The sequence below is a fragment of the Pseudophryne corroboree genome, chromosome 6 (assembly GCF_028390025.1).
Source record: "Pseudophryne corroboree isolate aPseCor3 chromosome 6, aPseCor3.hap2, whole genome shotgun sequence".
In the NCBI taxonomy this organism is placed as follows: domain Eukaryota; kingdom Metazoa; phylum Chordata; class Amphibia; order Anura; family Myobatrachidae; genus Pseudophryne; species Pseudophryne corroboree.
Window position 1 is genome coordinate 190,510,871 of NC_086449.1, and position 14,621 is coordinate 190,525,491.

The window sequence follows — 14,621 nt, forward strand, 5'->3', positions numbered from 1 at the left end:
TGGCATATAACACTGTAGCACCTCTGTTATACTATGCGTCTGTTCTTACCTTCACACACGATACATATTGCTTTCTAGTCCCTACATTGCAGATACACTGCGGGAGGGGGGGGGGGGGGCATTCAAATGTTATCGCACCCCCGATCTCCCGTCTTAAGTGGCAGAAGATCGAGGCGCCCAACGGATCCCTTTATGCGCATTTCATCTTGCTATACCTGGGGTAGCGAGCTGAAAAGAACTTGTCGCGGCCGCCGGCAGCAACATTAGAATATTGGTGGGGGGAGGGACATTTGAATACAGCCCTATATTTCTCTATCGTCCTAGTGGATGCTGGGGTTCCTGAAAGGACCATGGGGAATAGCGGCTCCGCAGGAGACAGGGCACAAAAAGTAAAGCTTTACGATCAGGTGGTGTGTACTGGCTCCTCGCCCTATGACCCTCCTCCAAGCCTCAGTTAGATTTTTGTGCCCGGCCGAGAAGGGTGCAATCTAGGTGGCTCTCCTAAAGAGCTGCTTAGAAAAGTTTAGCTTAGGTTTTTTAATTTACAGTGAGTCCTGCTGGCAACAGGATCACTGCAACGAGGGACTTAGGGGAGAAGAAGTGAACTCACCTGCGTGCAGGATGGATTGGCTTCTTGGCTACTGGACATCAGCTCCAGAGGGACGATCACAGGTACAGCCTGGATGGTCACCGGAGCCTTGCCGCCGGCCCCCTTGCAGATGCTGAAGTAAGAAGAGGTCCAGAATCGGCGGCAGAAGACTCCTCAGTCTTCTAAAGGTAGCGCACAGCACTGCAGCTGTGCGCCATTTTCCTCTCAGCACACTTCACACGGCAGTCACTGAGGGTGCAGGGCGCTGGGAGGGGGGCGCCCTGGGAGGCAAATGAAAACCTATTTTGGCTAAAAATACCTCACATATAGCCTCCGGAGGCTATATGGAGATATTTAACCCCTGCCAGAATCCGTTCAGAGCGGGAGACGAGGCCGCCGAAAAAGGGGCGGGGCCTATCTCCTCAGCACACAGCGCCATTTTCCCTCACAGAAAGGCTGGAGGGAAGGCTCCCAGGCTCTCCCCTGCACTGCACTACAGAAACAGGGTTAAAACAGAGAGGGGGGGCACTAATTTGGCGTTAGAAATATATAATAAAGATGCTATAAGGGAAAACACTTATATAAGGTTGTCCCTATATAATTATAGCGTTTTTGGTGTGTGCTGGCAAACTCTCCCTCTGTCTCTCCAAAGGGCTAGTGGGTCCTGTCCTCTATCAGAGCATTCCCTGTGTGTGTGCTGTGTGTCGGTACGTGTGTGTCGACATGTATGAGGACGATGTTGGTGAGGAGGCGGAGCAATTGCCTGTAATGGTGATGTCACTCTCTAGGGAGTCGACACCGGAATGGATGGCTTATTTAGGGAATTACGTGATAATGTCAACACGCTGCAAGGTCGGTTGACGACATGAGACGGCCGACAAACAATTAGTACCGGTCCAGACGTCTCAAAAACACCGTCAGGGGTTTTAAAACGCCCGTTTACTTTAGTCGGTCGACACAGACACAGACAGGGACACTGAATCCAGTGTCGACGGTGAATAAACAAACGTATTCCTTATTAGGGCCACACGTTAAAGGCAATGAAGGAGGTGTTACATATTTCTGATACTACAAGTACCACAAAAGAGGGTATTATGTGGGATGTGAAAAAACTACCGTAGTTTTTCCTGAATCAGATAAATTAAATAAAGTGTGTGATGATGCGTGGGTTCCCCCCGATAGAAAATTAGGGGCGGTATACCCTTTCCCGCCAGAAGTTAGGGCGCGTTGGGAAACACCCCTTAGGGTGGCTAAGGCGCTCACACGCTTATCAAAACAAGTGGCGGTACCGTCTATAGATAGGGCCGTCCTCAAGGACCAGCTGACAGGAGGCTGGAAAATATCATAAAAAGTATATACACACATACTGGTGTTATACTGCGACCAGCGATCGCCTCAGCCTGGATGTGCAGAGCTGGGGTGGCTTGGTCGGATTCCCTGACTAAAAATATTGATACCCTTGACAGGGACAGTATTTTATTGACTATAGAGCATTTAAAGGATGCATTTCTATATATGCGAGATGCACAGAGGGATATTTGCACTCTGGCATCAAGAGTAAATGCGATGTCCATATCTGCCAGAAGATGTTATGGACACGACAGTGGTCAGGTGATGCAGATTCCAAACGGCACAAAGGTGTATTGCCGTATAAAGGAAGAGGAGTTATTTGGGGTCGGTCCATCGGACCTGGTGGCCACGGCAACTGCTGGAAAATCCACCGTTTTTACCCTAAGTCACATCTCTGCAGAAAAAGACACCGTCTTTTCAGCCTCAGTCCTTTCGTCCCTATAAGATCATATCTGCCCAGGGATAGAGGAAAGGGAAGAAGACTGCAGCAGGCAGCCCATTCCCAGGAACAGAAGCGTTCCACCGCTTCTGACAAGTTCTCAGCATGGCGCTGAGACCGTACAGGACCCCTGGATCCTACAAGTAGTATCCCAGGGGTACAGATTGGAATGTCGAGACGTTTCCCCTTCGCAGGCTCCTGAAGTCTGCTTTACCAAGGTCTCCCTCCGACAAGGAGGCAGTATGGGAAAAAATTCACAAGCTGTATTCCCAGCAGGTGATAATTAAATTACCTCTCCTACTACAAGAAAAGGGGTATTATTCCACACTATATTGTGGTACTGAAGCCAGAAGGCTAGGTGAGACTTATTCTAAAAATTTTTTGAACACTTACAAAGGTTCAAATCAAGATGGAGTCACTCAGAGCAGTGATAACGAACCAGGAAGAAGGGGACTATATAGTGTCCCGGGACATCAGGGATGCTTACCTCTATGTCCCAAATTTGCCCTTCTCACTAAGGGTACCTCAGGTTCGTGGTGCAGAACTGTCACTATCCGTTTCAGACGCTGCCGTTTGGATTGTCCACGGCACCCCGGGTCTTTACCAAGGTAATGGCCGAAATGATGATTCTTCTTCGAAGAAAAGGCGTCTTAATTATCCCTTACTTGGACGATCTCCTGATAAGGGCATAGTCCAGGGAACAGTTGGAGGTCGGAGTAGCACTATCTCGGATACTGCTACAACAGCACGGGTGGATTCTAAATATTCCAAAATCGCAGCTGATCCCGACGACACGTCTGCTGTGCCTAGGGATGATTCTGGACACAGTCCAGAAAAAGGTGTTTCTCCCGGAAGAGAAAGCCAGGGAGTTATCCGAGCTAGTCAGGAACCTCCTAAAAACAGTGCATCATTGCACAAGGGTCCTGGTAAAAATGGTGGCTTCCTACGAAGCAATTCCATTCGGCAGATTTCACGCAAGAACTTTTCAGTGGGATCTGCTGGACAAATGGTCCGGATCGCATCTTCAGATGCATCAGCGGATAACCCTATATCCAAGGACAAGGGTGTCTCTCCTGTGGTGGTTATAGAGTGCTCATCTTCTAGAGGGCCGCAGATTCGGCATTCAGGATTGGATGCTGGTGACCACGGAGCCCAGCCCGAGTGGCTGGGGAGCAGTCACACAAGGAAAAAATTTCCAGGGAGTGTGATCAAGTCTGGAGACTTTTCTCCACATAAATATACTGGAGCTAAGGGTAAATTTATAATGCTCTAAGCTTAGCAAGACCTCTGCTTCAAGGTCAGCCGGTATTGATCCAGTGGGAAAAACATCACGGCAGTCGCCCACGTAAACAGACAGGGCGACACAAGAAGCAGGAGGGCAATGGCAAAAACTGCAAGGACTTTTCGCTGGGCGGAAAATCATGTGATAGCACTGTCAGCAGTGTTTCATCCCGGGAATGGAAACTGGGAAGCAGACTTCCTCCGCAAGCACGACCTCCACCCGGGAGAGTGGAAACTTCATCGGGAAGTTTTTTCCACATGATTGTAAACCGTTGGGAAATACCAAAGGTGGACATGATGGCGTCCCGTCTGAACAAAAAACGGGACAGGTATTGCGCCAGGTCAAGAGACCCTCAGGCAATAGCTGTGGACGTTCTGGTAACACCGTGGGTGTACCAGTCGGTGTATGTGTTCCCTCCTCTGCTTCTCATACCTAAGGTGCTGAGAATTATAAGACGTAGAGGAGTAAGAACTATACTCATGGCTCCGGATTGGCCAAGAAGGACTTGGTACCCGGAACTTCAAGAGATGCTTACAGAGGTCTTATGGCCTCTGCTGCTAAGAAGGGATTTGCTTCAGCAAGTACCATGTCTGTTCCAAGACTTACCGCAGCTGCGTTTGTCGGCATGGCGGTGGAACGCCGGATCCTAAGGGAAAAAGGCATTCCGGAAGAGGTCATTCCTACCCTGGTTAAAGCCAGAAAGGAGGTGACCGCACAACATTATCACCACATGTGGCGAAAATATGTTGCGTGGTGTGAGGCCAGGATGGCCCCACAAAGAAATTTCAACTCGGTCGTTTCCTGCATTTCCTGCAAACAGGAGTGTCTATGGGCCGCAAATTGGGGTCCATTAAGGTTCAAATTTCGGCCCTGTCGATTTTCTTCCAGAAAGAATTGGCTTCAGTTCCTGAAGTCCAGAAGTTTGTCAAGGGAGTATTGCATATACAACCCCCTTTTGTGCCTCCAGTGGCACTGTGGGATCTCAACGTAGTTCTGGGATTCCTCAAATCACATTGGTTTAAAACCAGTCAAATCTGTGGATTTGAAGCATCTCACATGAAAAGTGACCATGCTCTTGGCCCTGGCCTGGACCAGGCGAGTGTCAAATTGGTGGTTTTTTCTCAAAAAAGCCCATATCTGTTTGTCCATTCGGACAGGGCAGAGCTGCGGACTCGTCCCCAGTTCTCTCCCTAAGGTGGTGTCAGTGTTTCACCTGAACCAGCTTATTGTGGTGCCTTGCACCTACTAGGGACTTGGAGGACTCCAAGTTGCTAGATGTTGTCAGGGCCCTGAAAATATGTTCCAGGACGGCTGGAGTCAGGAAAACTGACTTGCTGTTATCCTGTATGCACCCAACAAACTGGGTGCTCTTGCTTCTAAGCAGACTATTGCTAGTTGGATGTGTAATACAATTCAGCTTGCACATTCTGTGGCAGGCCTGCCACAGCCAAAATATGTAAATGCCCATTCCACAAGGAAGGTGGGCTCATCTTGGGCGGCTGCCCGAGGGGTCTCGGCTTTACAACTTTGCCGAGCGGTTATTTAGTCAGGGGCAAACACGTTTGTAAAATCCTACAAATTTGATACCCTGGCTAAGGAGGACCTGGAGTTCTCTCATTCGGTGCTGCAGAGTCATCCGCACTCTCCCGCCCGTTTGGGAGCTTTGGTATTATCCCCATGGTCCTTTCAGGAACCCCAGCATCCACTAGGACGATAGAGAAAATAAGAATTTACTTACCGATAATTCTATTTCTCGGAGTCCGTAGTGGATGCTGGGCGCCCATCCCAAGTGCGGATTGTCTGCAATACTTGTACATAGTTACAAAAATCGGGTTATTATTGTTGTGAGCCATCTTTTCAGAGGCTCCGCTGTTATCATACTGTTAACTGGGTTCAGATCACAGGTTGTACAGTGTGATTGGTGTGGCTGGTATGAGTCTTACCCGGGATTCAAAATCCTTCCTTATTGTGTACGCTCGTCCGGGCACAGTACCTAACTGAGGCTTGGAGGAGGGTCATAGGGGGAGGAGCCAGTACACACCACCTGATCGTAAAGCTTTACTTTTTGTGCCCTGTCTCCTGCGGAGCCGCTATTCCCCATGGTCCTTTCAGGAACCCCAGCATCCACTACGGACTCCGAGAAATAGAATTATCGGTAAGTAAATTCTTATTATTTCAACAGATCCTAATTTGAGAGAAATGGTGAGAGTAGCTTCTAGTAATACTGGAAATAATGGAAGGGATATGAAAGGCACATACACCAGTCACTGCATTCATCCAGGCAGGGTGGTCTTCAGTATGCCGGTTGTCTGGATCCCGGCGCACAGTATACCGGCGCCGGAATCCCGACAGCTAGCATACCGACACTTATTCTCCCTCGTGGGGGTCCACTACCCCCCTGGAGGGAGAATAAAATAGCGTGGCGCGCCACCGTGCCCGCAAGGGGCTCATTTGCGCTCGCCACACTGTCGGTAAGCCGGCGGTCGGGCTCCCGGCGCCAGCATACCATACTACACCCATCCAGGCATTCTGATCTTTGGCCTCCACAGATAGAATGAGCACAAGTAACAACATTCTATCAACAAATAAAAACTGGGTAAAATGTACTAAATTGTCCGTATAAACTCCTCAGGCGTGAGACATTCAGTCTCTGTCGCAGTGATACGGTTTGAGATGTGCTGGTCCCAATGTGGATCATATTCTACACAAGTGGGATAAAACAAGCCGCCACTCTAAAACTGGATTGCACTAAGTTCAGCAATATGAGTGCATCCAAAACCTAATCTCCTGCAGTTATTACAGTTATTGCTTCATCAGTTACAGATCCATTCACAGTGTAATCATTCAAGCTACTCTTTCTTAATTTGCATATCTATATTAGGTGTTGGGTTCTGTTTATTATTTGGTAGAGTCTTTTTTTTAACAGATTTTCAAATCTCGCTGAATCCTGAAATAGACTTAATGCATCTTTAAACCGGACTTTTACACAAGCACACATGATTATATTCCTGTCATGGGATAAAGAAGACGCTTGCCATTAATGAATCATTAGTTTGGTAGCATATAGTAAACTCTCTAAAGTTTTTAGTCATCCATTTTTCCACAGCTATAAACATGTTTTAGAGAGATGATTATTCCACGGAAGTTGGTGATGTGGGAAGTGTCATTAGGCCATGTGCTATGGGTTTGGTATTGATATCCCAGTGCACAGGACCCCAAGTCAGAATACCGACAACTGCATCCCGCTATCAAAAATCTAGCGGATTTTGATTAGTATTATAACACTATCCCACCCCTCCCACAGCCTAACCCTAATTGTGCCCCACCCCCCGTGCCTATACTTAACCCCATTACTTTCTATCGGGATGCTGCTTTCTGCATTTTCATCATCGGAATCCTGAGCAGAAAGATATTTAACTACATCCCTCACTGCGTGGACATTCAGGTGCCACCTGCTTTAGGGAAGGGTGTGGTATGAAGGGTCGACCAGACTTAGATTGGCAGTAAGTAGATCGACATGTACTTAGTTGACATGAATTTTCACTTTTTTTGGTGTCGTTTTCTCCGTACAGTGACCGGGAACCCCAATTAGTGCACTGTGTCCGCTCGCCATGCTTCGGGCAAGGTGCCTCACACCGCTGCGCTCGGCACAGGTTACCGTTCCTGATTGTAGTTCACGTGGATCGTAAACTATGAAAAAGTTAAAAAAATGAAGAAATAAAAGTGAAAAACTGTCGACATTTTGTCATGACGACCTAGAGTCCTTGTCGACCTAGAAACCATGTCCTACTTACTGTCGACCTAGTGACTGCATACCTTTAGGGAGAACCCTGTGTAAACTAGAAGCACACCTTGGGGTTCTGACAGGAAGAGAGATCTCAAGGGGCACAAGGTGCAAAAGTGAAATCATCACCTCAGAATCTTGCTACGTACCACATTACAGCCACAGCTTTCAGCAAATACAAACCCTTCAGGTTTTCAGATGTTATGGCTTTAATGATGAATCTGAGGAGTTTTTATTACATTGTGCGGAGTGCGTCTAGAAGTGTGCTTCTCTACAGAAGCTAAGCATTGAGCCACAAAACTGGTACTAGATGACGGATTCCTGAAGACAATCCGCTCTGAATAGGTATAAAATTGTGGTCATTTTGCAAAGTAAATGTGACCATGGACGCTCCACGCTGCAAGTAACACCCCTGTAGCTGCAGCCTCTTCATCCTGCTCCCTAATCATGGTCTGCTGGGAGATGTAACTTTGCATGTTTTCATAAAGGAAAGCCACTTGGTGTAGACTCAGAGCAACAATTTAAGAGTTGTAAGTTTCTGATTAAGAGGAGAACAACATGACCAATTTTATAATGTGTATTCTTGATTACCAAACCTGGTCCACGGTGTTAGTTGCCATCACTTTGGACAGCTGGCTGTTGCACATATCTATTTTGCAGTTAGTACAGGACTCTTATCACAATTCCTTTTGCCATCACTGAAAGTATTTCTTTCTCCTTTGCCAGCAAACTGCCGACTGGAGCAAATACGATGATCGTTTGATGAGAGGAGCAGAGAGGGGCGATGTAGAGAAGATTTCATCCACGCTCACAAAGAAGGGTGTGAATCCCAGCAGGCTGGACTTGGAGGGTCGCTCCGCGTGAGTTGCATGACATAGTGACCCTAGTGTTACAGTGAGTCGGGGTATGAATGTAAATTCCACCAATGAATAGAACCCTGAAGCAAGGATTATTACATAGTACAGTATATAACAAAGCAGCACAGGAAAGATATCTTCCTTATGCTGTAAACCAGGGATGGTGAACCTTTGGCCCGCCAGCTGCTGTTGAACTACACATCCCAGCATGTCCTGCAACAGTTTTAGCATGGCCAAATAGCAAAACTGTAGCAAGGCATGCTGGTATGTGTAGTTTAACAGCTGGAGGGCCGATGGTTCCCCATCCCTGCTGTAAACGGTCATAAATCTCTGACCACCTGACATGGATATAGAAACTCTGCAGTATGGGAGGCTCGCTCACTCCATTGAAGATAACCGCATAGATTAACACTTTAGTAGGCGAGTTTTGCTGCTGGTAATATCACCACTTCGCTTTGGTAGCTATTAAGCTGCAGTCTTTAGACTAATCGGTATAATAAGCAATGCTGCTCGCTGTTGGACAGTCTTTTAGTACAGACAGTGACTCCCATCAAAATCGCTATAAAAACCAGGGACTGTGGGCCTGTTTCAAAGATCGTGGCAAATGCCGTTGCAGTTACCAGTTTGTACACAGCGGCTGTACGAAAATATGCAAATGCCACTGGGATTTGTATTCAGACGCCCATACGTGCACAAAGACTCAAACATCAACCGTCTGAGTAACCCCTGTGGTTGTGCAGTATGTCCGCTGCAAGTAAGATGCTGGAGTGACTGCGTATGGGATCACAGTCGCCAGCTGTGACACTCCCCCAAAATAATTGCAACATGTCTGCATTTCAGTCGCTGCTCCCCCGTTACCTCCCACAAACGGTCCCTGACTTAGTCACTTCTCAATAATTCCATCTCTGAATCAGGCCCTGTGTGCAGACATTATGGATAAGGGGAGGCTACGCAGAATGGTCTGTTTCTCTCTTGCCTTATAGAGAACCTTGGGATACGTGTGACACATTGTGTAATCGGAGTGAGCTGCGGGGAGGTTATGTAGCATTACAGTGCAATGACCTGAGAGCTATGGAATCTGGAGTCTCCTTAAAACACCAGTGAAATGTGATATTTATTTTATAGACTAAATTCTATCATAATCCAGATTATATCTTCCGGCCAGGAATTCTAACACTCTCCTGCAAGGATGTTGTGTTCTGTGATCGGTGTTTGTTTTCTCACGCTGAATATCTTTGCCATTTATGGAGACAAAAATATCTGTCAGTGGCAGCAGGAGGAGAAGGGGCCATATAGTGCCAGTTATGTCACCTGTGCTCAGAAACTATAAACCCCATCACACCCAGGGATTATCATTCTGTATACACCCATGGTGTGTGATATGGTGCACTGGCGAGTTCATGGTGTAACCTGCAGAGTCTCTCTCTCTCTCTCTCTCTCTCTCTCTCTCTCTCTCTCTCTCTCTCTCTCTCTCTCTCTCTCTCTCTCTCTCTCTCTCTCGTATGGAAGTGACATTAGCCATGTTACAGGCAGGTGGATCCAAGCCAGAGTCCCGAGTGCTGACCTTCTATTTATTTTTATGAATGATTTTAAAGGGTGATGTTTGTTTTTTTGTAAACTATAATTCATACAGATACTCAGACTCCATTAGTCATCTGTATGTCCTCAACACATGGGATGGTCCTGCCTTTAAACCTGGGCAGGATGTGTGAGTGTACGCGCTTTGTTTATGTTTCAGGAAAACCTAGTAAAGCACAACCACAGTGAAACGTGCATCGTTCTCTAATTATATGGTGCCTTGTTTAATACATTTCCTGTGGTTTATTCACTGGATAGTTTTATTATTGTTTTCATGTACGTAATTTATTTGTATTGTTTTTTTACATTCAGATTCCACGTTGTTGCTTCAAAGGGTCACCTGGAGTGTCTGAATGCCATCCTATTACATGGGGTGGATCTCACGGCCCCCGATGCTGCCGGTATGTTCATCACTTATGGTCAATGCCCTGGACACAACGTTGTATGTATTTAGTTCCCCTCGCACATGTGCTCTCACCTCAGTTCTGCCAAAACTTTTACTCACTGCAATCAACTGGTTACATTTTATTTAACCGTTTCCTTATTCATTAGATCACAAACTGATTTAGGAGATGTATCAAAGCTTGGGGAGAGATAAAGTTCCAACCAATTATCTCCTTACTGTCCCTTTTCACACACTGCCCATAACATGACAGGACCTGATTGGTTAGTTTTATCTCTCCCCCAGATTTGAGCTATCTCCCCCTTTGCTTTTACTGCAAGTAGGACTCAAATTATACATATATCTCTTTATGAGAGCACTTCTCTGTGGGCAGAAACACTTTCGGAACTATGTGTTATGTAGGATAGCTCAGACTTTGGTAGTGATGGCTAACCTTGACAATCCAGCTGTTGAACTACACATCCCAGCATGCCCTGCTACAGTTTTGCTATTTGGCCTTGCTAAAACTGATGCAGGGCATGCTGGGATGTGTAGTTCAACAACATCTGGCGTGTCAAGGTTAGCCATCACTGGACTAAGGGGTCAGTCCAATTAGCCTCAATGATCTTGCGGGTGCGAGTCATTGCAGCAACGGATGCACTTTCTACGGTGGCCTGAATTTGCACAAAAAGTGCTCGCTGCCCCGTTGGGCTTCGAGCAATATTGTGCAAATTCAGGCTGAAACCTGTGAAGGGAGCAAGATCGGGTGTCGTTGCCGGTGTTAACCTAACCCTTCGCGCATGGTTGGATTGATCCCTAAGTGAGAGCTTAATGTCAAAATGGAGACTGTAAATTCTGAACACTGCATGAAAATTGTCAGTACGCCTAGATGTGTTAGTGCTGCAATCGTCCAAATGGGTTTGATTTTTTCCCCCCCAAAACATAAATGTGTGTTTTCTTTTGTCAGGGAGAAATGCATTGCACCTGTCTGCGAAGTATGGCCACTCCCTATGTCTGCAGAAGCTACTGCAGGTAGGTGGCGCTCTTCTATTGGGGAGATCTGTGTATTTTGGATCTGCAAGTCATATGTTAGCAAATAAGCTTCTCTGATATTAATAGGCACTTTGTTCTAGGGAAGATTGGGGATTATTTTCTAATTAATGTAGCTGTAAATTTTGTACAAACCACAGATGATGTGAACTCCAAGCGCAGTATCTTCTGCTTGTATGTCTGTACTGTTGCGCATGGGAGCACCCTATACAGTAAAATAAGCAATGCCTGGCCTCTCCCACTGCTGTGCTTTGTGTTATGTAAGAGTTAGTGGAAGGGAAGTAAAGCTATGGGATCTTATCTTTTTTGCCTAAGAGCTAACAATGATCCCACTCTTCCCCACATACTGCCCATGTCATTTCCTTTCTCATACACGTGTAGCAGTGCTCCTCACAGTGACTGCAAATGGGTGTTGGTGGTGATATAGAGCAGACAATGATTTACTTTGCTTGTCTTTTAGGCTCTAGATAGAAATAAACACTTCCAGATCAAATAATGCTTGAAAAATATTTTCATTGTTCTTTTCAAATTTATTTGGAGACCTCATGGTTTTTATTTTCAGTTTAACTGCCCGACAGAGAATGTGGATCTGCAGGGCAGGACAGCGCTGCATGACGCAGGTGAGAGAGCAGGTTTCCTAGTGCGGTGGTCCTCCCCCAGATCCATCAGTATTTATTTGTTCTTTTTTGATTAGATTTTTATTTTCTCTCTTTAAAGCGATAAGTCTCCCACTTCTGAATCTGTGTTCTTCCTCTTGCACAGCCATGTCCGACTGCTGTTCCAGTGTGCAGCTTCTATGTGATCACGGGGCGTCTGTAAATGCAAAAGACTTGGTGAGGATCACATTTCCTTCACCCCCTCCCTGATCCCTTTTTTACACCCTTTCTCTCCATTGCTAGCACCAGTCTCCAATCTGTTTGCTCTGAAATCTGCTTTTAAGCCAGCGGTTGATTAAATACTTACCCTCTGCCAGGGCCGGATCCAGGGGGGGGCGAACGGGGCGAACGCCCCCCCTAACAGTCATAGCCACGCCCACTTACATGAGGTGGGGGCTGCTGCCAGGTGATGGTGTGTGGCTGCACTGACATACCTCCCCATCCTCCGTGTCCCTGGGGCCCCTAGCCCCATCTGCCATCATCACATGCCGTTACCCCCACCTTGGGCAGTGTGTGCCGCCCATCGGTGTGTTAGTAGTTACATGTGCCCGGTTGTGGGTGCTACATAAGAAGCACATTTGCATGCTGAAAATGCTTTATATGCTCTTTAGAGCATTAATGGACAGTTGGTATGGGAAGTGGGAGGAGTAATGAGTGTAGGGGAGGAGTCAGGAATAAATAAACCGCCCCCCCTAAAAGAAAAGTCTAGATCCGTCCCTGCCCTCTGCTCACTCCTTTTCTTTCCTGTAAGGATGGAAGAACCCCACTTGCATTATCCACACAGATGTGTCGTCCAGCAGTATGCCAACTCCTAATAGAGAAGGGGGCAGATATCAATGCCCGGGACAAGCAAAATAAGTAAGTGATGGAGAGACGTATTCTCTAGATGCTTATTGCTAATATGGGGTCTGTCTCTGTCTGCTCTCTGCATTCTCAATGTCCGCTCTTCTCCCATCCCGTTCCTAATACTCACCCTTTTCCCTTCCCGATCCTCTTCTCTCTCACCGCATGCATGCACGTCACACCTAATGTGCAGGATGTGCGCGGACGTGTGTGATGACCTCATTAAAATCCAGGTCCAATTTTATAACCATAGACTGTGACTGTGCACCGTTGCGTAGATATGCGTGCCCATGCAGTAATTACTATTTCTTACACAGGACGGCTCTGATGCTTGGCTGTGAATACGGATGCAGGGAGACTGTGGAAGTGCTGCTGAGAGCAGGGGCTGACGTTGGCCTAGTTGACGCCTTGGGACATGACTGCGCCTATTACAGCAGGATCGGAGATAATCTGGATATCCTGTCCATGATCAGGACAGCGGTTGAGAGCTCTCCTCGAGGTGCCAGTCTTTATTTTCGTAGAGGGACTAATATTTACAGTGGTTGCACTTCAAGAAAAGCGATGCTTAACTGTCTGTATCTTCCCACAGGGACAGAACCTGTACGTAGCATGGTGTCTTTACGCTCGGTGAGTTTGTGTATTTGTGATTACAGACGTCAGACTTGGTCAGTAATGTGCATTTATAATTACCAGCTTCTTAGTAGTATGTTGTGGGTAATGGCAGTGGGTAATGTTAAGATTGCCCACATCATTTAAGTTTATTTAGTCAGCGCTACCCTGCCCTTTATTTACCGTTCACACTGTATTTGGTGTGCATATTGTTATCCTATGTATTTTTGTATGCTGTTACTTATCACACCATACTGTATGGTGCCCTATACAGGGTGTGGACCCTGTCTAGGTCGAACACTTTTTGTTGAGATGAACTATGGCGACACCTGAAAAAAAAAAAAAAAAAAAAGTTGACGTGAGCTTTATTTATTTATTTACATTTTTGGGTGTCATTTACTCCGTAACATCAATGGGAACCCCAATTAGGGGTTCGTTCACCATGCTTCGGCCAAGGTGGCTTGCTTTGCTACCGCTGCGCTCAGCACGGGTTCCTATTCCCAGTTGTAGTCCATGTGGATGTCCACTATGTTGCATGGATGTTACTAGTCCCAGTCATAGTACAAGTATGAGAGAGTTCAAAAAATTAAGAAGAAAAAATTTTAAAAACGCACGTCGACCTTTTCCTGTGTCGACCTTTGTCATGTTGACCTGTTAGTGTCGACCTTTGGACCATGTCGACATAATGCATGTTAACCAATAGTGGTCGACCTAAGAACCGCATTACCCCTACACAGATGTGTCCTCGTACACTTATCCCTTTTTGTGCTACTTTTTCCCCAATTTCTCTTTCATCCACTAGGGGACACTGGAGCTCCATCTTAGACATTAGGGGTGTGAAGTCTGTGAACCGGAGGTGTGGCACAATCTCAAAAATTTGCATTGACTGCACAGCCGGCTCCTCCCCCTTCACGCCCCTCATGCCTCAGTTTCGAAAATTGTGCTAGAGGTGTTAGCACATAGGAGCGGAGCTCCTGAAAGAAAAATATATAAAACAAATATTGCAGGCTGAGTCAACCTAATTAAACGGGGACAAAAAGCCTAGAGGTAGCTGAGAGACAAAGATCCCTTTTGAAGGGATCAGCATCTCTCCGCAGGAGATCCTTGGCGGGGCCTGGTCTGAGTGAGTACTGGTCGATAAGGGCCCTAGATAGTAAACTAATATTTACTTTAGTTAGCTTTTTCCCTGTCCCCTCTGAGAG

The 14,621-nt window shown here is 46.6% G+C and overlaps 1 protein-coding gene across 3 annotated transcripts in view; it reads left to right on the top strand.

The window, feature by feature from the left end:
- Positions 1–14,621, top strand: part of UACA (uveal autoantigen with coiled-coil domains and ankyrin repeats) — a 137,689-nt gene that overhangs the window by 88,758 nt on the left and 34,310 nt on the right. For all 3 annotated transcript variants that reach the window (XM_063925503.1, XM_063925504.1, XM_063925505.1), the window contains exons 2-9: positions 8,171–8,304; positions 10,192–10,280; positions 11,229–11,293; positions 11,874–11,931; positions 12,074–12,144; positions 12,719–12,825; positions 13,128–13,309; positions 13,400–13,437. In XM_063925503.1, the coding sequence (XP_063781573.1) occupies positions 8,171–8,304; positions 10,192–10,280; positions 11,229–11,293; positions 11,874–11,931; positions 12,074–12,144; positions 12,719–12,825; positions 13,128–13,309; positions 13,400–13,437 (744 nt within the window). The remainder of the gene's footprint in view (positions 1–8,170; positions 8,305–10,191; positions 10,281–11,228; positions 11,294–11,873; positions 11,932–12,073; positions 12,145–12,718; positions 12,826–13,127; positions 13,310–13,399; positions 13,438–14,621) is intronic.